Raw genomic sequence first — 24,783 nt, forward strand, 5'->3', positions numbered from 1 at the left:
TTATATGGATTTCTTTAAATTGCATAGTCAGATAAATCCACATCTCAGAGCCAGGACCGATAGGAACATCATGCCTCTCACAAAGCATCTGTCTCAAAAATGGAGAACAAAAGATGGACAGTGTGTTTTGGGAATGGAATGTAAAAAAAAATGTTGCATTCTCTGTAAAAACTGCATGCACTTTATTTATTGTGTGTGATGGGCTTGTCCTGTCTGGCCGCTCGTAGGACTGCAGGGATGCTGTTATTGTCTGTTGTTCCATTGCAGATGTCAACAGTGTGTGAGGTCTGGATCTGCAGCAGACTGGCAGACAGTCCCTCTCCAGCCAGCAGCCAACCAGCCTGTCAGCAACACTTGCTGTTACTAAGAGCATAATGTTCAGCCTGCTGTGCCACTTTCGACACCATGGGGGTTTGTGGATTTTTCGCTCCATCCTTTCTGGCTTGATTTTTTTTCCTTCCATCTTTTGCAGCTCCTCTTGAGCTGAATGGTGTCTTCAGTCCAGGCAACATGCCAAACAAAGAGGGAAGGTTTACCTATTGGAAAACCTTGGGTAAAACCCTGTTGCATTCTGGGTGAGAAGGGATTGTTGTATTTGTGGGGAGGGGTAAGGTGAGAGATTGTAATGTTGATGTCACTTCCTGCGTCTACCAGGAGGCAGTCTATACCACAGTGTTGTTTGTACCCATGGCCTTCTTGTTACGGATGCTCATAGCATATTCCCCACGACTTGTCCCGTTCTCTTCTTTTCGTAGTGGTTTCCTGCGAATAAACATTTTCATAAAGTGAAGACAAATTCCTTGACAAGAGAGTTACATTTGCCTCCAGTCTAAGCTATGTCATTAAACAGAGTTTCTAGACTGTTAACCTTTCTGCTGATTTGATTTCTGATGCTACTCTGGGTGCAACACAGGGGATAAGGCAATTACCTACTCTGACTGGTAGATGCAATGTTCCCTCTAAGTAATGAGTATGTGTGTGGCTGTCAAAACAACTTGGGAAAAACACAGATACATAACCTTCTCCCAACACTGGTTGCGCTGTAGTGCTCTGTCCTTTCTATGAATACGTTATGGTGCAAAATAAAGCTGTAACACATGATCCCCTTGCTGCTACTGGCCTGTGAAGAGCAGTATCATTCAATGCAGCCCTTTTCATGCACTCCTCTGTGCCTTTGTGGTTATTATATTTGTCCAGTGTACTGTGGCTTCTGCAACGACCCCCTCAACTGCTCTCCCCTGCTCGGGCTTATGTAAGTCGGAGACAGATCTGAATACAGTTAGTACAGTCATTGTCCCACTCAACACTGTACTATGCCTTCATTGCTACAGAGGACCCTTGAGCGACATCTTAGCTTAGCGTCTCCTCTCCTCTGAAAGCCCTAGCTGGCCAGTCCAACTTTGACGAACAGTCATTTCCAGTCCAGTCCAGCACAAATCTTTTTCCCTTCTCGGGCATCATGTAGCAAGGGAATCCTTACAGGGTGAAATGAACTCATCCACAACATGATGCAATCCAATACAAAAGCCATGCAAGAAAAACTACGTTTGTTAAGTTTTATTATGTTTATGCGTCAGAGACATGAGGATAAACATATAAAAACCTTTTTTTGAAGAGACTATGGAACTTTTGAAAAAGGAAATAACACAATCTTCCTCTCGTAAATGAAAAGTTGAATTCATAAATTTCTGGTCTGTTATGACCGGTAGCTTATGGCAGCTAATGTTAGTTAACTTTGGATAACTGTTGTCGTGTAACTGAAATTCCTGAGTTAATTTACTGACTTTAGGACTCTTTTCTAGTTATTATTCGTTACACTACATTTTAGCTTATGCCATTATACCATGATTGCTACTTGTGGCCAAAGTTCAGCAAAAATACATAGACTTGCCTTTGAGACAGCATTTTGTGCTGCTGTTGTATGGCATTGTGTTATATACTTTCTGTTATTATGTCCATGGACTCAAAACCTTACTATTGAGTTAAATCAACAATTTTGACAAGATCTCAGTAAAAGAAATAGGTCCATGCACACATTAACAATTGTAGCATTTATTATATGCTTCACACATTGGATTGCTATATGGTTCATGCCCCCATGTGTATTTACACACACCGTCTTACACTGGGACTTTAAAATAACAGCTGATGTAATGTCTCTCAATTTGTGTTATGTAAAATGTTTTTTTTTTGTAACATTTCTCTTGGATATAATATCATTCATAGTCTAGTAAGTGTGCACTTAAGATGTGTAGTTGTCATGCACATGCTCATTTTGCTGATTTTCCCCCTGCTGTCAACTCAATTTGTCTGCTGTCTTTCTTCATTGCTCCCACACAGCCAATCTGATTTTGCCACACCTGTTAATCAACCATCTTGTTGCTGTCACATTTTAAAACTGTCCCCGTCTTGGCTGTTTTTCAGCTGTCATTTGAAAGCCGTGAACCACCTCCGCCCCAACACCTCCTGTGTTCCAGATACTTTCATCTGTCAACAAAGTCAATCTCAGTCTTTACCAGTCTTTAAAGAGATTCAACAAAAAAATCACAATGGGGGTTAAATAATAAACACTCTCTGTCATTTTGAGCTATGCTAGCAGCATGTTTCTAGGGATGGAAATGTCAGTCTGTCAGTCTACCACATTGGTCCAGACTGAAATAAATCAACAACTGATGAATGGATTGCCATGAAACTTTGCAGACATTCATGATCCCCAGAGGATGAATCCTACTGACTTCAGTGATCCGCTGACTTTTCCTCTAGTGCCACCATTTGTGTGAAATTGGATGCATTGCCACAAAATTGGGTGCAGACATTCATGTTCCTTCAAATGCTGTGCCAAAGCACAGCCTCACAGAGCTGCTAGCATGGCTATAGAGCCTTGTTATAAAGTTATCAGTAAAAATAAAGTCATATAAATAATAACTAACTCTCCTTACTTTTAACTGAATTGTAACACTGTACATTGAGCTTTCTTTGCCATTTTATAATCTCAGATTGATTGTGATATTTTTGTTAATATTTTGGAGTGTCATGTACTGTGTACAAGCCATTTACCTGATAGGGACTGCAGATGAAAATTAGCCTGCATGGCTAAATCTGGCACATTTACATGTTGGACTCTGTGCTCATGTTGATTGATGTGCATTGTCCCTTTTAAATAAATACATCTAAAAAAAAAAAAAATTCTAAAGATGTACTGCCCAAAATAAATGACAGATTGTTTGTTAACATCAAACACTGCATTCAATCTATCCATTGTTGATGTTGTTGGAGGTGATGCGAGCTAATGGCTCATGAGCAAAGTTGTAAACAAAACACAAGGCGGTGACTAAGACTTCCTGTGGGACTCTGTCAGCTGGGAGGGGTCGTATGGGCTTAGGACACCAGGGATACATGCCGGCCATGTAGGACAGATGCTGCTTGCTGCGTCCCCCTGGGACCCGGGGAAAGCCTCAGAATAGAAACTGTCCAGTCCCTGGGTGGAAACACATTGTGCTGCGGGGGAGAAGATTGGCTGATGCAGCTGCAGCTAGGGGAGTTGGGATATACCAAAGTTTGGGACAGACGGCAGTGTTTACAGCCAGTTTGGGAATTCTTCTACTTGGAATAAAAGGTCACGGCGATATTCGTTATGCAAAGTCCTTCCAGCTCACAATAATGATTTTAATTTAGAATATTTTTGGCAGGCCAGTATTTTATCTGCTATGTTGTAAAATGCTGTCTGACACTGGTGATCCACAGCCTGCTGGAAGGTGCTTGGGCCCTGTTTATTTCTCCCAGGATGTAATCTTTGCTCAGACTGACCATGTCGCTTTGGGCCACCACACAGGGCAGAGCACTGGGGCCTCAAACCGACCTCTACCCAGGCCTTCAATAATAGATGCCATGCTGTTGACACATGGCAGGTGGCAACACAACACTTCACAGGTTAGATGAATATTTCATATCAAAGCTGTGCAATCACAGCGCACATTCCTGTTTGAAGTTTGGGGAATGGATCATGGCAAAATTGGGACATGTGTTGAGCTGTTTACAATTACTCCAGCCATCTGGAAATTAGAGTAACATGCTATGGTTCAAAGAAAACACATTAAAAAACAGACTGTAAAAATCTGTCAATGGTTTTGATGTCGCCGGTATTGTAATTTTGAAAATAAAACAGAGGAGATTAATAATGCATTTGTAAATATTGGATTTGAAACCATTTTTTCTGAGAAGTATTTCCCTTTATTGTATCTCTGGTTGAGTACTTCGGATAATGTATTGCCCTTGGACAGGAGCAGCTGTGATGTATTATCTGTCTTTAGACAAGCCTACCAGAGCGCTAAGTGATTGGGAAAAGCATCTAGCTTCATTAGTCAGTTGGTTTGAGTTTTGTTGGTATTTGCTTCTTGGATGGCTGACAGCCTGGACTGCAGCATCATGTCTTTTGCTTTGGATGGCACAGCAACACTGAAACGCAGCATGTGTCTGAATCCTCTTCTCTATGCTTGCACACACCAGCCTCCCTGGTGCTGTGGACTCTCTGAATAGAATTGTATAGAAGTGTTTTTCCTTTCCAGCCCCTTTGCTTCTGACACATGACTGGCAGACAAAGATTATAAAAAATAACAAAAGGCCAGGAAGGCTGGGACCCGCAGAGCTAGCTCCTCTGCTGTCTGTGTTGCTCAGGCCTTGGCCCTTAGCCAGCTGATTTTCATTGGGAAAGCCCGAAGCACTGAGGAGCTGGAAGGGCTATATATAACTGGCTGTGTTATTCTCACTGATAAACCCTCTGTCACATTGTTATTGACTAAGACGCTCAATTACTGCCTTTGCTTGCTTTCGTAGACGTTTTTTTTCTGTCCTTTTCGCTGTGTTGTTTCCTCTCCCTTCCACTCAGGAACGATGGATGATTAGAGCATCTGTGATAAATGTTAATGAAATCACATTTGTCCCTGAATTGCTCTCCTATTGGCTGGTGACTAATGCATGTCTAATGAGGCCAGTCTGGCTGGACCTGTGTATTTTTCCCTTCTCATTCAGAGTGGAGGGCAGCTTGGCGTGGCGCAAAGTCTGCAGTCTAGAGCCCACAGAGCTTCAGGACACGACCCGCTTGCATGTATAAAAGATGTGGCCTGCGACTGAATGACTGCGCAAATTAATTCATAAATAATGACTTGGGTTTGGGGCTAGAGCCCGTATTGCAACAACACTTTCCTACCACTGCTGCATTAAAAAAGGTGCCCCTTGGCTACACAGGGGGCTGGAGAATTGCCATAATGAATTCCTGAGCCAACCACCCATTACTTCCGCTGCCTGACTTTGCCTTTTTGTTGTTTAAAGAAAAGGGAAATAGAGTTCTGCTGAGGAAAGCCATATCTGGCATGCAGGCTTAATATAATTCCATAAATATAATAAGGTAGGATACTAAATCAATTTAAATACACATACATTAAACATAGTAGCTCCCTGATTTAGCGCACAGATCTGTGGCTGTTCTCACATGGGTGTGTGAGAGTCAATGTTTGTGCCATATTTCATAGTGTGTAAATATGCCAAGATGATGTATCTATGTATGTAAATATGTTGTGAGTTTATAGATGGGTGCACACAAGTCTCCTCTGCTTGCCTCGCTCTCTGTGCACGTGCAGTGCTTTGCACGATGTCTGTTTGTAAAATGTCTGTGAACATTAACGTGGATGTTAGAGTGCATGATGTGTGACACTGTGCTGCCTGAATGTCACACAGAGAATTGGGTCTGGGTTGTGCTGCAGGCTAAAACCTCACGCAGCCTTTTCTCTAATAAGCCAAATGGGGGAAACAGTTCCTGCTGCAACGGTGGCATCTTGGGATTCCTCTGCTTGCCTCTTGCTTTCATTTTCATGAAACCAGCTGCCGTTCTAGGAAGCTTGAGACACTTATGCAAATTAAAATCAACACAGTATTGTGAACGCGGGTCATCATGCTCAATAAATTAATTTATAGGATGTTTCTGGGTAACTCAGTGTAGTGGAGCTTTCTCAGTGACATTTACAACCCATTCTATTATCTAATCCCTGACCTTAGTGTGACCCAGCAGGGTGATGTCAACGTAGCCTAACACTCAAAGACAGGAGAGATAGTACACTCTGCCATGGGTCAAATTACACATGATATGTTAAGGAGCCTGCCTGCGACAGTTCCTATTTCCATATGTCATCGCTTGAAAATACTTCAGACATACAGTATGTGCGAGTGAGACCTAATTGGAATAGTACAAGAACAGAACAGATAAGAGAAAAGTGACATCCAACCTCTTGATGGCCTTGTAGCAGATGATGATGGCTGAGAGGAGGAAGACAACTGAGGCACAGCCCACCGTTCCAAGCACTACAATGTCCATCTCCATCCACCAGGGCCTCAACAAGGGCACCATGGGCTCTGCCCCTTAGCAAAAAAAAAGAGAAGAGGGGGCAAAAGGAGAGAGATTTGGATACAGAAGATGAGTAGAATGCATTTAACAACATAAATCAGAAAAATCTGTTCAAAATAACGAAAAACCATTTAATACAGTGCTCATCCCTTAGACACACACAGATTTGAGTTATTAGATACTAGATACTGATTATACAACACAATAAAAGCATGGAGGTGATTTTCCACCCTTCCTTCTGAGTTGGGAAGTAGCTGTGTCCTCGCCTGTTCTGTAGGTCTTAGGTTCAACGTTCAAAGATATCCACCCGACACTATGAATCATTTAAGGTCCTGTCAGTCTTCCTTACACCAGCACTCTTGTCCACACCAATTACTGTTGCAGGAACCTCCTGCTCTTTCCACATTAGATATGTGGTGTAAGACCACTCACTAGGAATGTTGTATAACATTATGTGCATCAGCAACTCCGTGTCTGTAATGCGGAACTTCTCTCTTCTCTTTCTGCAGCATTTGATGCTCTCCTAGCATCTATAAATCAGTTTTGTCATCTATCTATCTATCTATCTATCTATCTATCTATCTATCTATCTATCTATCTATCTATCTATCTATCTATCTATCTATCTATCTATCTGAATGCCGGTTTACTCCAGTTTTGCACTCCTGAGAAAAATACACTGTGCGCTGTATGTAATAAACTCGTAGCTCCTGCATTTACAGATATTTTGTTATGAATTAGAGGAAGGGTTTACACCATAGCAACAAATACTCCTTAGTAATGCTGTGGACTATTTTCCAACACAGCATATTTCTACAGAGCAAATAACAAGCCTAGGCTCTCCCTGTTAGAGCAAACCACGTCATAAGTCACTCTGAATTTAAAAGCTCCTCTCAGCCAAACTTCCATTTTAATCCTTCGTTTTGTCAACGGCTGGAGGATTTAATTCAGTCAGTAGTAAGGATATACTTCATTGTGATAAAGCACACTCCTTTGAAGGACTTCAGAAACCATTTTTAGCACACAGACTTACTTTACAGTGCCAATTCTTCTCACTTTTTTTTTTTTTTTTTTTAGACTTTTAGCAGATAAATAAGGTCTCAGTTATTGTCCCAGTTTTTCACATTAGCTATGCATATTTATTGCATTTTTAAAGACTATAGTTAAAAGCTATATTTCAGCTCTAACCATTCTGCAAATTGGGCTACTGAAGGAATATCAAGATAATTATGCGCCTGTTTTTAAATTGGGAACTGAAGAAAAAAAAAAACTCCCTTAAAGTGAATTATTCATGCTGTCTCCACCCTCTGCAAAACATTTCTGTGTAAAGTTGAAAAGGAATAAAAATTGCCTGCTTATCATGTTTATCGTGACACACTGACACTTTATTGATGCAGCATTCAGAGTTCCGCTCATGCGTTGGCTGTAATTGGGCGTTTAAACCCCCCCACCATAGCTTAGAGTCAGATGGTCCTGACAGCATTTATGCAGTGACCAACATTTACAGAAGGGTCCATAACTCTCAATATGTATCTCAAATGGTGAGTAAGAGGGTAAAAGAGGTCCGTTTAAATTGACCAGACGGAAAGAAATCATTCAAACTGATTGATTTAAAGCTTTACACTGCAGCCTGTTGAGACTGTGATGATTAAATGCTCCTCCCAACTCATAATATTAAGGGCTCAGGGTGAGTGATATTAAAGAGTCACAGTAATAGCTCAGAATGGCTGCATCATCAACAACGCTGTCCCATATTTCAGACCACTGTTCATTAGGGTGCTTGAGACTACGTACAAATCATATCAACTTTCAGCGAGCAGGCTGGTGAAATATTTCCACCCATCCATCTTTCAATGGATTTACCATCTTGAGAGGGACTGTTGGAGGGAAAACTGCTGCAACAGGCAGTGGATCCACACATATACACGCTTGTTGTACACAAGTAATACGCACACACACACACACACACACACACACACACACACACACACACACACACACACACACACACACACACACACACACACACACACACACACACACACACCCCTATTGCCGCCAGCTCAACTTCAAAACGAAGCTAAAACTACTGGGCTGGTTCATTAGCCCCTTATCTCTATCAAATTAGACCTAATTTAATTAACTCATCTGTGTTTTAATCAGGGGTCCTCCGGGGGAAACCCTACCACTGAACCACTGAGCTCGGGAGCCCAGCAGGCATGGATTTCACAGGCAGCTGGGTACTCCCCAAGGTCAGACCCGGCATAAATTAGTCCTGTGTTCAGCTGTCAACATCCTGCTGGCTCAATCACAAGCACAAGACGCACAAGAGCAAAATAGTGCCCATGCAAGGGCACTCACACAGTAATCTCAGGGGGTTGATGGTACATTTTTCTTTTGAGCATAAAAGGAAACACTTTACGTCAAAACAGTTCCTTCAGACTAGCCAGTTGCTTGACACCTGCGTTTGGCTAGGAATGAGATCCAACTGTGGGGCGAGAACAGACTGAGAGTGAGACAGACAGACTTGGAGCGAGACAGGTGTGAAACCTGGGAGTGTGAGCTGGAAGTCTTACCTGTGGTGCCCAGTAGCCGTGGGGGAGGCGGTGGAGGCGGTGGAGGAGGAAGGGGAGGGTATCTTCTACAGTGGCATGCCAGCTGGCACTGTTCACTAACTTTCTCCGCCACAGTCCGTGAGCATGACCTCTGGAGTTCTCCCTTATGGTGAGGGGAGAGAGAGAGAGAGAGAGAGAGAGAGAGAGAGAGAGAGAGAGAGAGAGAGAGAGAGATCCATTGAAATGACTAAGGCACTGTATTTTAGTGCATTACTCATGAGTGCCATCAGCACAACACTGTGCAGCACAAATGGAGATGCTTGAACACTCAGCAGCCTCTCAGTTAGCAACACTGTGGATGTCCTCTCAGCATTCTTTGTATTACAGCTCCAGTGTTGTTGTCACCGGGGCTGCTGTGTATGTAGTACATGCAGAATAGTATCACGTCTATGGCTGCAGCACGCTCCCTGTAAGAAACCACCCACCAACAGAGTGGGCAGCAGGCTGCCCCGAGGAGTGTGCGTGGGTGGACTTGGAAACTCAAGCAGATCACATTACACATGAACCCTGGCAACACTGTGTGCGTGTGAACAACAGCTCACCACTATCTGTAGGCAGCAGCACGGGGCAGAGGTTAGAATACTCATCACTAACATATGCTTGCTGCAGGGATCCTGGTGGGATAACTGAATCATGTTATCATAAAAAACACAGTTGGCTACTCCATGTTCCCACTACAAAAGAGCTGAGTGTGTGTGTGTATATATGTGTGCGTGTGTGTGTGTGTGTGTGTGTGTGTGTGTGTGTGTGTGTGTGTGTACATAGCTATATTTCTTATGCCAACTCTACACATGCATGTCTTTTTCCTAAACACAGGTGTACCCTGAAATGGTGATCCCAACATCTGGTGTAAACACACAAGCAATGCATTGCGTAGTAATTGCAGCATAATGAGTAGGCATACATAAGTTACTTGGTAAAGATAATCAGTTCCATAGCTCACAGATCCATCAGTAAATCAAACTCAAGTTACATTAGTGTAACATCTTCTCATGCGTAAATTGAGAAGTGGCGCGCCTGAATGATCCTTACCTGGCATGAGAGTAAAAACAGTGAGAGAAAGCAATGACCGAAGAAAAAAGGCCAAAAACTTAAAGTAAATGGCATTAGATCTTGGACCAGCATTCCTCTTGCGCTGTTCTCGAAGATAATAGGCAGCGATTCCAATAAATGAATGCAGTATACATAGGCTTGAACTGTTTGGGAAATAACCATCCACCCTGTCCAGTTCAGCGGCGATATCTGTGACAAGCTACTCCAGAAATAGTTTATGCCACAATCATTTTCCTCTTGAAATCCCGTTGTCGATAGCATAGGACAGGCGAGCTGGTGGAATGAGTAGCAAATCTCGATAATTCACATCTCGAAAGTAGTTTTTTTTCTTATTAGCACTCAGATAGCGACCTGAATCACGCCGCTACTCCGTGCAATGTGAGGGCGGTAGATGGCCCGTACCTTACATCCCTCCTCGGCTGCAAGCATGAGTGCAAATGGGCCACTCAAGCCATCGAAGTTGAAGAAAAAAAACGAACAGAGAGAGATCCTCAGGAATATCGTGCGGCAGGATTCCTCACAATAGGATCACACATCCCCTCAACTTATCTAGGCTGAACACTGTATGGGCGAGTCCGGAGGGCAGAGCCGAGGGTTAAACTGATGCATCCCCCTCTGTGCCAAAATACAGCGGGCTGTTTAATGCGGGAGCATCACCACCGCGCACTTGATGCAGCGCTCACATCAGCTCATCCCGACAGCGTGTGCTCAAACAAATTCACCCTCCGCTTCTCAAAAAGTCCCCCCCCTCCACCACACACACACACACACACACACACACACACACACACACACACACACACACACACACGCACACACACACACACACACACACACACACACACACACACACACACACACACACACATAGGAACGTGGTTGTGTAGGCGTCGGTAATATCTCTTGTGCTTTGTTTGTTTTTGTTTGCTTGTTTATGTTTGATTACTATTATGATATGATAGCCTATATATATATATATATATATATATACATATATAGTGGTCCAGGAAGAAAGTAGCCCACAATGCGTGAAGACGAGTCCGTAAGGATGACGCGTACTAGACCGAATTAAAGTCAAGAGGAGAAGAGAGGGAGAGAGAGAGAGAGAGAGGGAGCGAGAGAGAGAGAGAGAGAGAGAGAGAGAGTGCAAGACGCCTACCGACTGAAAACACTGCCGTACCCATGTTTGATGTGCTGTGTGTCTGCTAGAACACTCTGAGGTCCAATGTCCCAAAGTAGGCTGAGATAAACAATACTGATGTAACCTGGCATTTACTGCTAATGCTCAACACAACGCAAAGACATTTATAAGATATTTATTAGATTTTTATTTTTAAACACCAGCTTCATTGCATTTATGTTTTTTGCCACCACATTGATATAGTTTATAAAAGGTGATGCTTTAGGCCAGAGTGCAAAGAATCAGACTGAAATGTTTTTAAGAGCAGAGTTGCATAATATTGTTGGTGGTCTTCACAAGGCACAGTTATGAAATTACCCCACAGCCCACGGCCATGTACTGGTACTAGAGAGCCAACGTGACATTCACAGTTTACTTACTAAAACAGATAACTGTCAGTGGGAATAAAACCTTGGTGTTCATCTTAATAAGGGAGGCAATATAGAAGAATCGTGTTTGGATCTATGTGAAATAATTCTTTGACACCTCCACATTATTTTACATCACATTAATAAAAAAAATTATTATTTTACCAACTACTCCTAGTATTGACACAATTGGACACTTAGTGGTCACAATTCTAGAGCACATTTTTTAGTAGGTTTTAATTACAGAAAATGAATCAGTATTTATTGTTTTATAATTGTTGGTTGTTATTCTACAAGAAAAAGCTGCAAACTATGTCAAGTTCCAGCTTGCTTTTTTCTGTCTTATGTAATTGCAAATGGAATATATTTGGGGTTTGGACTGTTGATTGGACAAACCAAGACATTTGGAGACATTACTTTGAGATTGAAGAAATGATGATGGGCATTTTGACTATTTTCTGACATTTTATAGACTTTTGTCAATTCTGAAAATAATCATTAGTTGCAGCACTGCACAGTTTAAATACTTTCTCTCTTTGTAAGCTCTACAGGGATCTTAGTTATAGAGCTTAAAGGCACTTCAAAAGGGGTGATGCTTGAAGTTGAAATGTCTGTTTTGCAGGTCAGCTTCTCTGCTCACTACACCAACACACTGTCCAGCCTGTATGTCATTATCATGGCTTATTGATGTTTCATAAATCCACAATAATTCTTTTTGCCCAAAGGACTTCTGTTTGAAAGTATTGCTCGAGGTTTAAATAAGAGAAGTGACAGCCAATTGTGTCACAGCCTGCTTATTCCAAATAACACAAACAGCATCTAAGCCGACTATTCAAATAACTTTGGATTAAGATCAATGAACTCAGCATCTAGCCCTACAGCCTTTTGGTGCGGCTGAGCATTTATCACATCTTTTGCCTATCAAAAAGCTCTTCACAGACAGTAATGGGGTGAGCTAATGCACACGAGCTGTGGATGACTTTTAGAGTGTAAAATCCACATCTGCTGCTGAACTGCATTTGCAGATACAATGCAGAGATTTTTCAGAGTTTTTGAAGTATACAACAAGCCTGGGTTTGGCGTATAGTGTGCCGGGTGGTTCAGCTCGTCCATCCTCTCCTACAGTCAGTCCCAGTATTGATTATCTGACAAGAGGAAAGCACTACATCCTGGTTCCTTCCTGCTGCCTCACCTCATTCCAACTAGCAGCAATCTACCACAACATACATGACAGCCCTTTTATACTCAGATAAGCAACCCTCTTAATATAATTACTGTGGTCCTTTAGTGTTATTATTCTTGCCGACATACTCAATCAGCAACTCTGCGAACAAACAGAGCCCAAGAATATTACTTGCATCAAACAAAGAGAGATTTTAATGCCCTGTGTCATTTAGGGAATATTAATGTTCAGAGAATTTATCTTTACTATCTGTGTATTCTCCTTTATTGTAACAGTCCAGCTTGGCTGTATCACAGTGGAGGTAGATTACCATCTAGTGGGTAAGTCTGGCAACACATGACATTAAGTTGCATACATTATAGTGAAAAGGGCAGAAAGTACATATAATTGTCTAAAGTTGGATCTTTTTGCTTTGCTGCATTTTTCTTATTTTATATTTCTTTTATTTTTGTTGTAAATTATTCTGTTTATTTTGTATCCGCATATTGCTTTTTGTCACTTTGTCACAATTTAAATATATTTTACACAAACAAATTGAGGGCAAACAACAAAGCATTGGAGCCAAATAGGGAATACATCAGCCTACTGTCTCGTTGTCTGTGTCCATATTGTCCTTAGATTTGCCCAGATATGATAGCATCCTTGTTGTTTGCCATGAAGGTGATCAATTTCTCCCATTTTTTGCTCAGTTTTTCCATCACACATAATATTTTCCTACGTCCATAGCATCATGTTTAAGACTGGGAGGACCTAATTTATAATAGTTTTTGTTGTCCCTTTTTTGCAGCTAACCAGTAGAATCTTACCCTTTTTTACTCCCTTATTGTAAAGAGAAACAATCTGAAATACCTCCAACCAAAAATGTTTTATCTTGTCTGATACTTGTGATGCTGTAACTTGGTTCTCCCATGGGCATCAATACATTTGTATCTTATTTTAGCTATTTTTAGCAAAGAAGTCAAACAGGTGACAGAAAGAATTGCTTACCATAGGAAGTTGCCCAATAACGGATGTATCTTAGACAGCTTCTTGATTTGAGTCATATTAACGCTCCTCTGGGAATCTACCACACTGTTAAACCATTTTAGTTTTTACACAAGGTGAAACTTAACAGGTCAAGTTGTTGACCGCTTACAGAGCGGTAAGTTGATGCAGTAGACACATCAAGTTGACATTAGTAGTCATTACTAAAAATAATAATTAAACATACATTTTTCTTCATGTTGTCTAAAATAAGCAAATAAAGTTAAAGCTTAAGTGCGTAACTTTTTTTTATATTAATGAACGTCCGTTACATTTAAGCCATTGCCAAATGAATTGATAAAAAGCTAATTAAGACTATCAGCTTCACAAAACTAACTCTCTCTCTGTATTTCTCCGTTCCAGCAACTTCGCGCGCAGAAAATCGAGTGAAGAAAATTACCTCTTCTGAAGAGTCCATCATGTTTCCTTAATCCTCCGTGTTCTCCTTGGCTACAAGCAACTGTGTCATTACTTATAATTCCTTATGGGGGACACAGAAAATACGCACTATAGCTTTAAACATGCAAATAAACAACAAATATAAAACAGGCTACTACTTATCACTACTAGAAAAATAATTTGTTAATATAAATATTGTTTTTCCTTTATGACAGTATAACTTTAACAACAATGTATACAATACATTAGAGCCATTAAACAGAGAGGAAATCAACACAAAAAACATCGCAAAGGTCAAACGTATCGTACTGCATGAAAAGTTTAAATCAGCAGACAGAGTTATTGATTTCCAATTAACTACGTGACAGTAACCCGTTTTCTCACTGCCCAGAGCCCAAGAGTCCCCCCGCCTGGATCTCGGTCATGGTGCAACAATAAATGTAGATAAACATGAACACTAAATCAACCATACATAACTAAAACCCAGATAATATAAATGCACACCCAAAACATTGACAGAAAATTTTTAAAACACACTTTAACTTGGACAGAAACCGTTGAGAACATATATTTTTTTTTAGCACAGAACAGTTCAAATGACCCCGCCCCTCCCATACAGAAACTTAACATCCTTAGTTATTTCTGCTTAATATGATCTGTGCACTGCATACTTAAGCTGATTATTACAAATAACTATTGTGATTTAGTAATGAATATGGTTTTTAACAAAACATGAAAAAACAAGTAGTGACCACTAAAAAGTTTAATTACAACTAAGTCTGGGTTTACAGTGTAAAGAGATTTCTGTTACAGAATGCAAACATGGTAAGAAATGATGGTTCAATATTTTCTAACATTACTGTATATCACCAGACCCCACACACTCCCAGGCTGCATTTTTTCATGCAGTTTGCATGTGTGTACCAGAGATATGAAATGCAAGACCAACATCCCGTCCACCTGTCTTGGCACAAGGACAGCTGTCACAACGTGTGATTTATGGATGCCACTGTGCTTCCTCATTCTCCCTCACTTCAAAAGCACAGGAGTGGGGTGACAGGCCAGGGGAGGGGAGCCCCATTGTTAATTGGCCTTTTCAGCTGAACAGAGAGGTGAAGGGAAGAAGAAGAGAGAAGGACAATAGGGTCCTATTGCCTCTCCAGAACAAGAGGGATGTACCACCTAAAAAGATAGACCAGTCAGAGCACATATAGACCTACAGGGCTCTCCTCAGACAACCCCAAACGGAGTGAATGAGGCAATCAATCATGTTGGCTGCAGCTTACTCTGAATAAATGGCCTGTAGCCTCAATATAGACTGCAGAATGTTTTTTAAAATGCTCTGTCCTGGTGCTAGTGGTTCAGGGTATGCTTTAAGGGTAGCACAGTGCACCAGCATGAGGTGTTACTTACCAGACAAACAGTTTCCTCACATCTCTTTCCACTGCTGCTGCGGTTCAATGGGACGATAGGTAGCTACTACTTTTCCACTTCAATAAGGGGATGAAGCTCAATTAGCATTTCACAAGTCCCCTTTTCCTCCTCCATTGCAACCTTCCCCGCGGAGCCCATGCTTTCTCTGGGGATTGTCCTGTTTTGGGCCCTTGTTGCCGTTGGCAGGGTGACAGTATTCGAGTGTGCAAACTTGTGCTATTGTCCGCGGGCCAGAGGGAGCCATGGAGACCCCATAATATGACACAGGAAAATGTTTGCTGATGGCAATTCTATGGGCTTTGTCCGACTCTTTCTCCTTCATGACGACTCGATTTAAGTCTCTAAATGTTTGACTACAAATGCAGGAGTGCTATCCAGCTCCTTTCCCTTTGTCCCGCGAGGTTTGAATGAGTAATTCAGTCTTTGTGTCGCTCGATTGAGGGGGCAAACAGAAAGACAAGATTCTTGAGCGTTCAAGCCCCTTTCCATGGTTATGCACTCTTTAGATCTCTCCCCCCCCCCTCCCCCCCTCACCAAATCCTGCAGCTGACATCACTCTTGGGGAGGGTATGAGGGGTATCTATGTTTAAGACTCAACTTTAACAGCTCCAGAATAAAGTTAGAATGCACAGATATTTCAACAAAACTTCTTGGTTTTATGTATGCACACTCCAGATTTTAGGAGATGTTTGGCCAACGCGCGGAAATCACCGTGTAGGAGAAATATCGCATCCCCTCAGCGGCTTTTTTCATCCATGTTTCCATGACAACAATTTGCAGTGGTGAAGAATTCGATACCAGGGCGCTTGGAGGCTGATTGGGGTGCATTGTGAGGGGCCTGGGGTCGCTGATTGGTTCAAGAAAAGCACCATAACTACAAGGAGTTTATATTCATTCAACTTGTTGAAGTGCTCCTACTGCAGCCTGGAGAGAAGTCCGTGTGGCTTCGAGAGAGTCTGGATTCATCCAGCAGTAGTGAGTAAAGGGTTATCAGGCCTTGGCCTAAAATATCAACTGAGAGGCATCACATTCAATGTATAGGCTTGATTGCAGAATTAACAGAGAAAAATGCGCAATTACGCAACGCTTAAGTTTGTTTTCTGATTTCCCTTCAGATATTGGCGGTGGACTTCAAGCACCAACATGGACTGATATTATAAATGTTTTTTGCAAGAAATGGCGAACGCAGACAGTGAGGTCAAGACGTTGCTGAATTTTGTGAATTTGGCATCCAGCGACATCAAAGCGGCCTTGGACAAGTCAGCTCCGTGCAGACGCTCCGTGGATCACAGGAAATATCTGCAGAAACAACTGAAACGTTTCTCTCAGAAGTACTCCAGAGTCCCAAGATGCCACACGCACAGGTCAGCGGAGTATGGCTGCGCCAAACCGGTGGGGACTGTTCACCAGAGTGTGAAGGCCACAGAGAAGGCCAGTTCGGATTCTCGTTGTGTGGAGAATGTGGGGAGCGCCGTGGAGCAGGTGCCTATGAGGAAACGCCAACTACCAGCCTCATTTTGGGAGGAACCTAAGTTGACCCAAACTAAGAGGGAGCACTCGCATTTAGGACGGAAAAAGAACCCTGCAGGCACACCTGAGGGCAGTGAAAACGAAAAGAGGAAAAGGAGTTATGATGATGATGATGCAAAGGCCACTCTGTCTGCGTCTAGTCGACGCAGCTCTGCGGATAAAGAGACACTGAAATTGGACCTGACCTCTCACCACTGTGTGAGCGTGTGCGGCTGCTGCCCCTTCCAGTACCACGGCCACCAGGTCCTCCACAGTCACATCGTTGTCCCCCATCCGCCCCTGGGACTGTGGAGCAAAACAGCGGAGACAGAGAGACCTGAGCATTATTATGGACAGAAAATCCACACGCACGTTGTGGTCAAACCTATACCGACCAAACCCACCGTCCAGTCGCCGATCTTCAGTGTGTTTGGATTAATTTAATTATCCTACTAATGGAGTCAGTCACACACAAGATGTGTAAATAGGACTAATTGTTTTCATTTTGTGTTCTACACAGCCAACTCTTTATCTGTCAACATTTGTACACGAGACACTTCCTCAAGCACTTATTTCTATTTGTAATGTTTAAATCTAAAGGACTAAGTTGCACTTGTAGAATAACTTTATCATGTTCACTTCAATGCCAGTCTGATGCCTTCCAAGTATCTGAAAACTGACAGTAAGTTCAAAAGTTTCTACTTTTAGCTTCTTTTTTGTACCAAACGTCATGCAAATGAATGAGAACATCCGGTTTTCTCTTTCAACAATGAGAATAGAATGTGGGACATAGATTGCTTTTTCTTTGTCAAAGTAATGTTTGATAGGCACATCATTTGAAACGATGACTTTTATTTTTAAATAAATGATTCAACTTCTCTCAAGAACTCCTTTGGGCATTAGATCATTTTTGCTTTCATTGAGCTTTTCTGTGAAACTACAAAACACTCTTGATGGACAGATTAAAGAAACTTGTTGTCACATTATAAATGTTATAAATAGATATTTTATACATAGAGAATTGCATTTACAGATTAAAGATATTAGATGCAGCTAAAAAAAGAAACATAAATTTAGTCACATCTCTTGATGCCTATATTGCTTGAAGTTCACTTAAAAGTCAGTCAGCCAGGCTCAGGTATCTGATCAGTCTGTCTGGCAGAGGTAGACATGTGAGATATTTCAGTCTGTGTCTCCCCATTTGGGTCCGAATCCTGAATCTGCAAAGGTGCAGCAGTGGACGAGGCGACGCTGTGGACAAGACAAAGAGACAAGATAAAGAGGATTGTCGCCTGCATATTTGTAGACTACATTTGCATATGTGAGGAAGTGAAAGACAGAAAGAGACACATTTGCATTTCAGGATGATAAGATTTTGTCAGGTGCTTACACGACTTCCTCTTCACAGCGAGCCATTCTTCTCGGCTGTCCAGCAGTTCAGTGAGCTTGCTGCACAGCTGAACATGACCAACGTGCTCCAGCAGCAAGTCTATGATTGGTCCTGCCCATTTACACATAAGTGATGTTGAAATCCACTCACAGAACTTGAAAAAGGAAATCAGAAAAAAAAATACTCATAAATAACATACAAATGTCAGTTATTGTGAAATCGGTGACACTGTTTTTGTTTATTTTTCACACCTGTGTTGCTCTTTCTGGCAGCTCACTGCAGTTTAAAGGAAGCATGCTGTCATTCTGCAAAACATATCCATTGCTGCCAACAGTTCCTATGTGGGATCCTCCAGATGTTGGGTGAGGGGCACAGCCATATGTACAGGTAAAACAGGACAGGGCATTGCAGCCGGTGTCCAAAAGGCACTTGAGTAGAGGGAGGTTATTCATGCAAAGTGCAACAACAGCGGGGAACGTAGTAGCATAAGAGGGTATTCTGGCATTGACATCGGCCCCTCTCTCCAGCAGTAAGGACACAGTGCTGACACAGCCCTGCCGTACAGCCATCAGAAGAGGACTGACTGGGTCTAGGCTTAGACTAGCGCCAGCGTTCAGTAACACCTCTGCCGTCTTGGTGCTGCCGTTGGCGATTGCAAAGTAGAGGGCTGTTGCGCGTCCATCAGCATACTGGATGGAATGACTGTTGGCCAGTGTAGCATTTACATCTGCACCTGTCTTCAGCAGCACAGCTGCCACGGTGTGTCTGTCGTGCTCTGCTGCCAGGTGGAGGGGGCTGACACAACTGTGGCGGAGCCTGGCTCGACTTGTCACTGAGACAAGCAGGGCCACAATCCTGAACACAAAGTGAGAACACAAAACACAAAGACAACAAATACAAAGCAGTTTATATGACTCTTATCACAGCTCCATTCACAATAACTACTTTATTGTACATGTTGAATGTGAATACAAATGTTACATCTTCACCAATATTTTCTATTATAATAATACCTGACTAACAAGTTATAGTACTTACTCATGGTGTCCATATTGTGCAGCAATATGCAGTGGCAGCAGTCCTGAGTTGGTGGGTTTGTTGGCATCTGCGTTTTTAGTCAACAGCACTACTACGCTTTCCTTGTGGCCATTTTTACTAGCCTCATGCAGCGCTGTGACACCATCACACGTCTGCATGTTCACATCTGCACCTACAGAAAAGCATTGTCCCTTTATAACCTTTAAATGGGGATCAGAAACATGAAAAGGAGAATTATTGTATAGAAAAGTACCTTTCCCAATAAGGTAACACAGTGCCCTCATCTGTCCTCGCTGAGCTGCTACAATAAGTGGTGTGATGCTGTAGGTATTAGGTGGATTGATTGCAGCTCCGGCTCTTATTAGCATCTCACAGATCTCTGTGTTGTCCCTGGATACAGCCTCATGGAGGGCCGTCCAACCCTGACCACAACGCTGGTTCACAGTGGCCCCATATGACAGAATGAGGCTCACTGTGTCCACATTCTCCAACTCACATGCTACAGAAACAGACAAGACACTGAGTCATTTAGCTGTTATACAGTTATCCATAATGGGAGCTGTTGTTTTTAATTGATTTCACAGCTGTACCTTTGTACAAAGGGGTTTCTTTGTTCTTGCTGCTGATGTCGGGGTCGGCGCCTTTCTCCAGAAGGCACCGCACACATGACAAGTGTTTACAAGACACAGCAAGAAGCAAGGCTGTCTGCTCCTGCAAGGTACGTTTGTCTACCGAACCTGGATGGGCTGGAGCAAGAAAAAAAAGTACATATCACACAAACCAGTTGGGGGATTCATTTAGCATTTTGAGAATGTACAGAGCACCGAAAACACCTATTTGAAATGATCTGTTTTCTTTCCCATATTGTAACACTAAGCCCATGTGATTTGACTGAACACATTGACTGTTTGCATTGCTTTCAATGTCATACCCCTGAGTAGGATCTTCAAACACTCTGTCTGCCCACAGAAGGCCGCATCATGCAGAGGTATCCACCCATCTTCGTTCTCCTTCAGCAGGCTGAGAGGAGCGGATGTTGCCAGATCATTAACAGCCTTCACATCCCCTCTCCTGATGGCAAAGACAACCGGCTCAACATCCCTTGAAAGGACCAAAACAAAAAACACTTTAACTGACTTACACTTAAATGCAATCAAGTGTAATTTTATACAGACATCAGCACTTTGAGGGCTGTAGTTTTGATGCAACCAACCATGGATCTTTATATTTAGGTGATTATCTTGATTTGAATTTGGCTTGATTTAACCTAAATAAGCAATTCTAATTGGTATGTTATGTTATTAAATCAACCAAGATTAAACATGTCTTACTCATATTCTTCTATAGTTATAGGCTACAGAAGACCTCAGTTGCGCACAAGGACACACACAGCCCCCGTGTCAAACAGCCCACAACAACAAAAGACTCACTCCGGCTCTGACGTTACGTCGCTCTGACTGTCTCCTCTCCTCCTATCTCCTCGCAGTCGCGACAGAACATTATTACATTTACCTCCAGCATTACGGAACTGAGATAAGTATTCAGAATAGCTGAATTTCGTCATTACTGATGATAGATTTCACGGCAGTGTTTCCTCACACAGCGCGGCGAAGCAGAGCGCGCAGCGCCGAACGGGGCTCAGCTGCTGCCTCAGATTATTTTGGGACTGTATTGTCAGGCGGCAGGGTGACGGGTTTATCCATATATGTCAAGAGACTCGGACATCCACAGATAAGGCGAACAGCACTGGAGATAATGCAGCCGAAGCCGAGATGTCTTTCTTTGCATGGCGCCTTTATTTCATTGGCTGGTTTCCACATTAGACATCCAGATAATAAAAAGCACTAATCTTAAAGGGGACTCTTGGAGGAAGGGAAAAACACAAAGCGAGGCATAACAATGAGTATTACAGAATATTAAAGATAGACCCACCATCATTCATCAGACACTACTCACTTTTAAATGCCACAGACATTGCAGTCGTGTCCACTACTGTTATTTGAATCTTACTGTTTTGAGTCCTTCATTTTTACAAAGAAAGGAGGTAACTGTAATTACAGTTACCTCCTTTACCTCCTTTCTTTAGATCACTAAAGCGATCAGGGCTGTAGGCATGATTTTACAAATACTGGGGCCATGAATCTGAATTTCCCTACTACCACCGCACCAACATTTTTTGACATTGTCTTTAAGCTATAGTGCATAGTTTCTGTCGCCCCCATGAGGAATTCTAAGATTATCCATACAAGGACCACGTCTGTGAACTGGTCAGATTTAGTCTGTGAACTAGGTCAATAAGAAAGACAACGTCTGTGAACTTGTCAGATATTTCTGTGAATTTATCAAGAGACAGACTGTGAACTGTCCCGGATTTAGCAAGGTTTACCGAGATTAAACTTTGTAGACGGCTACATTGTAGTGAAAAGTAGAACTACTGCAATCTTGTAATGGCTAACGAAAACACCAAGTCACTTTTCTTTTTTTTATCATTTCTACCTGCACTTTAATATTTTAATTTGTTTTTTTAATTCTTTTTAACTGCTCTTTAATGTTTTATGTAAAGCACTTTGAATTACCCTGTTGCTGAAATGTGCTATATAAATAAAGCTGCCTTGCCTTGCCTAAGTAATGACAACAAAACTGTCGGAGTCCACATGATAAGCCCCCACCCCTCCTCCACGCAGTTGCTAGTAGCCAAGAAGGACACGGAGGATTATAAAAACATGATGGATTCTTCAGAAGAGATAGCCTAATCATCTTCACTCGAGCTTCTGCGCAGGTAAGTCACCGGACGACACAATCTTCTGAACATAGCCATACTGAGAAATACAGAGAGAGTTGTGTGGAGCTGATAGTCTTAATTAGCCTCGTAGAAACTCATTTGGCAAGTTACGCACTAAAGCTTTATACGGCAATTATATTTTCAGTAAATCCCATTTCCCCAAGTGATGGTCGAGAAGCTGTTGACGATGACGTTGGAAACCCCTTCCCATCCAAAATATGAGAATCATGCCTTTAAAAACCCACCATATGTAATGTGTGTGTCTTTGTAGAATGTAAACTCCTTAAAACCTCCATATTCCTAGAAACAATACTGAGGATGTGACCTCTGTGTCCTCAGCTACAGACATGGACCTCTGTTTGTGTTTATGTTTTCACACCAGAGAGAATGAAATAACTTTATATCCCAGGTATTTACCACAAAATCTCCAAGCTTTAACTTTTTTAAGAAAATGATTCCCCTCATATGCTTCTTAAAATGGTTCAAAATGAAGTCCTATTGAGGGCGCTAATGAGCAAATCGTGTCCTAACTTTTTACAAATCTGGTTTGGCTGCATAGTTTGTCTGGCAAAACTCCTATTAAAAGATTCCATTCCTTTCAAGGCAAACCACCAGGTATTGGTTAGAGTCACATGGGTACAGTAACAAACTTGTTCATGTTCATGAGCTCTGGGCAGAGCTCATCAGCTAATGTGTCTTACGTTTCTTTTAAAATGTGAAGCACCTCATACTGGCTTGTAACTTAGTCACTAATTCACTTTTAGCGGGCTGCAGTTTCACCACAAGAGGGAGGTGTTGTCATTAAAAGACCAAATACATATTTTTATGTTAAGTTAAATATGGCATCTACATGAAATTAGAGTAATAGCAGCAGTTTAGACCTGCAGATGTATACATTTTAATGTCGACTCTTAAGGTAGAAAGTAAAAGCTGCTGCACACTTACAGTCAGGCCACCTGCAGGCAATAAGTATTAGAGCAGTGGTGTTTTCTTTTAGTTGCTCTTTTCTTTGTGTGTTTATTTACAGTTTTAGATATAACACTTTTACCATGTTAGCCAAAATGAAATAACTGATAATAATGGAATGCCATTTTGTCATATTTCCCCTCAGAGTGTGTTAACTAGCCTACACCAAAACTATAATTCTAAATATTCAGCACAGTTTATTATAAGACATCATGAGCATGTGCATACTAAAGTGCCTTATAAAGTAATATTATGTTTCCTCACCTGAGCAAGTTTACTGTTGAGTTGGCTGAAGTGTGGAGACTCAGAGAGAAGACAGCCAGCCTGTCTTTGACATCATTGTTTAGTCTCTGGTAAAGAGACATGGATCTGCTGACTGCGATCATCACAGGAGGAGATGTGTTGTCCAGTCTGAGGACCGGGACATCTAACAGTGTGCTGCTGTCTTCTTTATAGACCAGAGATTCAGACCAACAGATTAGAAAACCAAAGTCAGAACACAGCAATTGTAAAAACAGGATTGCAAAGTCCCTAAAACAAAAGATAACATACCAACATGCAGAGTATAATACACACATGCTCTACAGCCATACTGTATGAATTAGAGACCAAGCTCATTTGACAGAGCTGAAATCTGCATGGGCAGACATCAGTGAGCAGCAGCTCAGGCAATAAGGATAAATGCCTTTTAAGGGCATGCTCAACTGTGTTTGATACCACTTGTTTCTGTTGCTCCAGAGGCAACGCTGAGGTGAGCTCGTGTAAAGTGAGTGAGTTATGCAGCAGAAAGTTGGCGTAAGAATAACAAATAAAGCTGGAGTTACAGTTTATTTGCTCAACTATGACTATGATTAATGAACTAAGGAAATACCGTATATTTTTATACAAAGATAAAGTTAAACACACACACACACGCACATTTAGAAGACCAAGTGTGTGAAACTTGTCTTTAAAGCTTGAACTATAATTCAAAGACTTCATCTCACCATATGAAAGTTCCTCATCCCCATTCACAGAAGTTGCTTCAACATTACAAATGTGTTGACCTACCTTTATAACAAGAAGAGAGTATCCCTCTGTTGTGTGTATAAGCTCTTACTATCAGAAAATGAAGTGTGAAAATGTGCACACAATGACCACAGATTATTGTTTCACAATAACTTCTTTGGAAGGTGAAAAAGGCTTCCTGCATGTAAACTGGAAGTGGCCTCTGGTTTACTTGACACAAACAAGTCTAGCAGTGTATCTATTTACAGCTGCAAGAACTAGAATACATGGACTAAAGCTCTGAAGCTTTTGATGCAAGTGCATTTGTATTTAAAAATGGAGTGGACAGAATATGTAACCAGTACACTCACCAAAAGGACCACACAGTTGAAAGAGCACTTCCCTATTTTCAACAAAAACTGAACATTATAACCATCATGAAGGTAGGATTTAATGCAG

General features: G+C 41.8%; 3 protein-coding genes across 7 annotated transcripts; 1 reads left to right on the forward strand and 2 right to left on the reverse strand.

The window, feature by feature from the left end:
• Positions 1–601: 601 nt before the first annotated feature.
• Positions 602–10,788, reverse strand: prima1 (proline rich membrane anchor 1). 2 transcript variants are annotated; one of them, XM_039786258.1, is made up of 4 exons: positions 10,045–10,788; positions 8,974–9,115; positions 6,279–6,411; positions 602–762 (listed from the first exon to the last, which is right to left on the reverse strand). In XM_039786258.1, exons 1-4 carry the CDS (start codon positions 10,324–10,326, stop codon positions 663–665), a joined length of 657 nt encoding a protein of 218 aa, XP_039642192.1. In that variant the 5' UTR covers positions 10,327–10,788; the 3' UTR covers positions 602–662. The 2 variants fall into 2 exon arrangements, with proteins under 2 accessions (XP_039642192.1, XP_039642193.1); XM_039786259.1 differs by having other exon boundaries at positions 636–762; positions 6,279–6,405.
• Positions 10,789–16,466: 5,678 nt separating this feature from the next.
• Positions 16,467–17,749, forward strand: LOC120549376 (protein FAM181A-like). The gene is made up of 2 exons (XM_039786257.1): positions 16,467–16,627; positions 16,768–17,749. Exon 2 carries the CDS (start codon positions 16,829–16,831, stop codon positions 17,603–17,605), a length of 777 nt encoding a protein of 258 aa, XP_039642191.1. The 5' UTR covers positions 16,467–16,627; positions 16,768–16,828; the 3' UTR covers positions 17,606–17,749.
• A 244-nt stretch (positions 17,750–17,993) lies between these two features.
• On the reverse strand, positions 17,994–24,425 carry LOC120549374 (ankyrin repeat and SOCS box protein 2-like). 4 transcript variants are annotated; one of them, XM_039786256.1, is made up of 9 exons: positions 24,388–24,425; positions 23,602–23,785; positions 20,521–20,690; positions 20,180–20,335; positions 19,843–20,088; positions 19,590–19,761; positions 18,803–19,406; positions 18,552–18,705; positions 17,994–18,412 (listed from the first exon to the last, which is right to left on the reverse strand). In XM_039786256.1, the coding sequence occupies exons 2-9, from the start codon at positions 23,721–23,723 to the stop codon at positions 18,282–18,284; spliced, it is 1,755 nt and encodes a 584-aa protein (XP_039642190.1). In that variant the 5' UTR covers positions 23,724–23,785; positions 24,388–24,425; the 3' UTR covers positions 17,994–18,281. The 4 variants fall into 4 exon arrangements, with proteins under 4 accessions (XP_039642190.1, XP_039642188.1, XP_039642189.1 ...); XM_039786254.1 differs by lacking the exon at positions 24,388–24,425 and adding an exon at positions 23,890–23,938; XM_039786255.1 differs by lacking the exon at positions 24,388–24,425 and having other exon boundaries at positions 23,602–23,848.
• Between the last annotated feature and the right edge of the window lie 358 nt (positions 24,426–24,783).

This window comes from Perca fluviatilis, chromosome 20 (assembly GCF_010015445.1).
Source record: "Perca fluviatilis chromosome 20, GENO_Pfluv_1.0, whole genome shotgun sequence".
NCBI classification, from domain to species: Eukaryota; Metazoa; Chordata; class Actinopteri; order Perciformes; family Percidae; genus Perca; species Perca fluviatilis.

Bases quoted from the DNA above. Each gene is read 5' to 3' on its own strand.
- prima1 (XM_039786258.1), bottom strand. From the start codon at position 10,326: ATGCTATCGACAACGGGATTTCAAGAGGAAAATGATTGTGGCATAAAC. The intron at 9,116-10,044 runs GTAAGGATCATT...CCTCACCATAAG, and splicing joins TGTTTTTACTCTCATGCCAG to GGAGAACTCCAGAGGTCATG. The intron at 6,412-8,973 runs GTAAGACTTCCA...TTTTTTGCTAAG, and splicing joins ACGGCTACTGGGCACCACAG to GGGCAGAGCCCATGGTGCCC.
- LOC120549376 (XM_039786257.1), top strand. From the start codon at position 16,829: ATGGCGAACGCAGACAGTGAGGTCAAGACGTTGCTGAATTTTGTGAAT.
- LOC120549374 (XM_039786253.1), bottom strand. From the start codon at position 21,153: ATGACGAAATTCAGCTATTCTGAATACTTATCTCAGTTCCGTAATGCT. The intron at 20,691-21,019 runs GTGAGTCTTTTG...GGTCCTTTCAAG, and splicing joins GACGTAACGTCAGAGCCGGA to GGATGTTGAGCCGGTTGTCT. The intron at 19,762-19,842 runs GTACTTTTCTAT...GCTTTTCTGTAG, and splicing joins GTGTTACCTTATTGGGAAAG to GTGCAGATGTGAACATGCAG.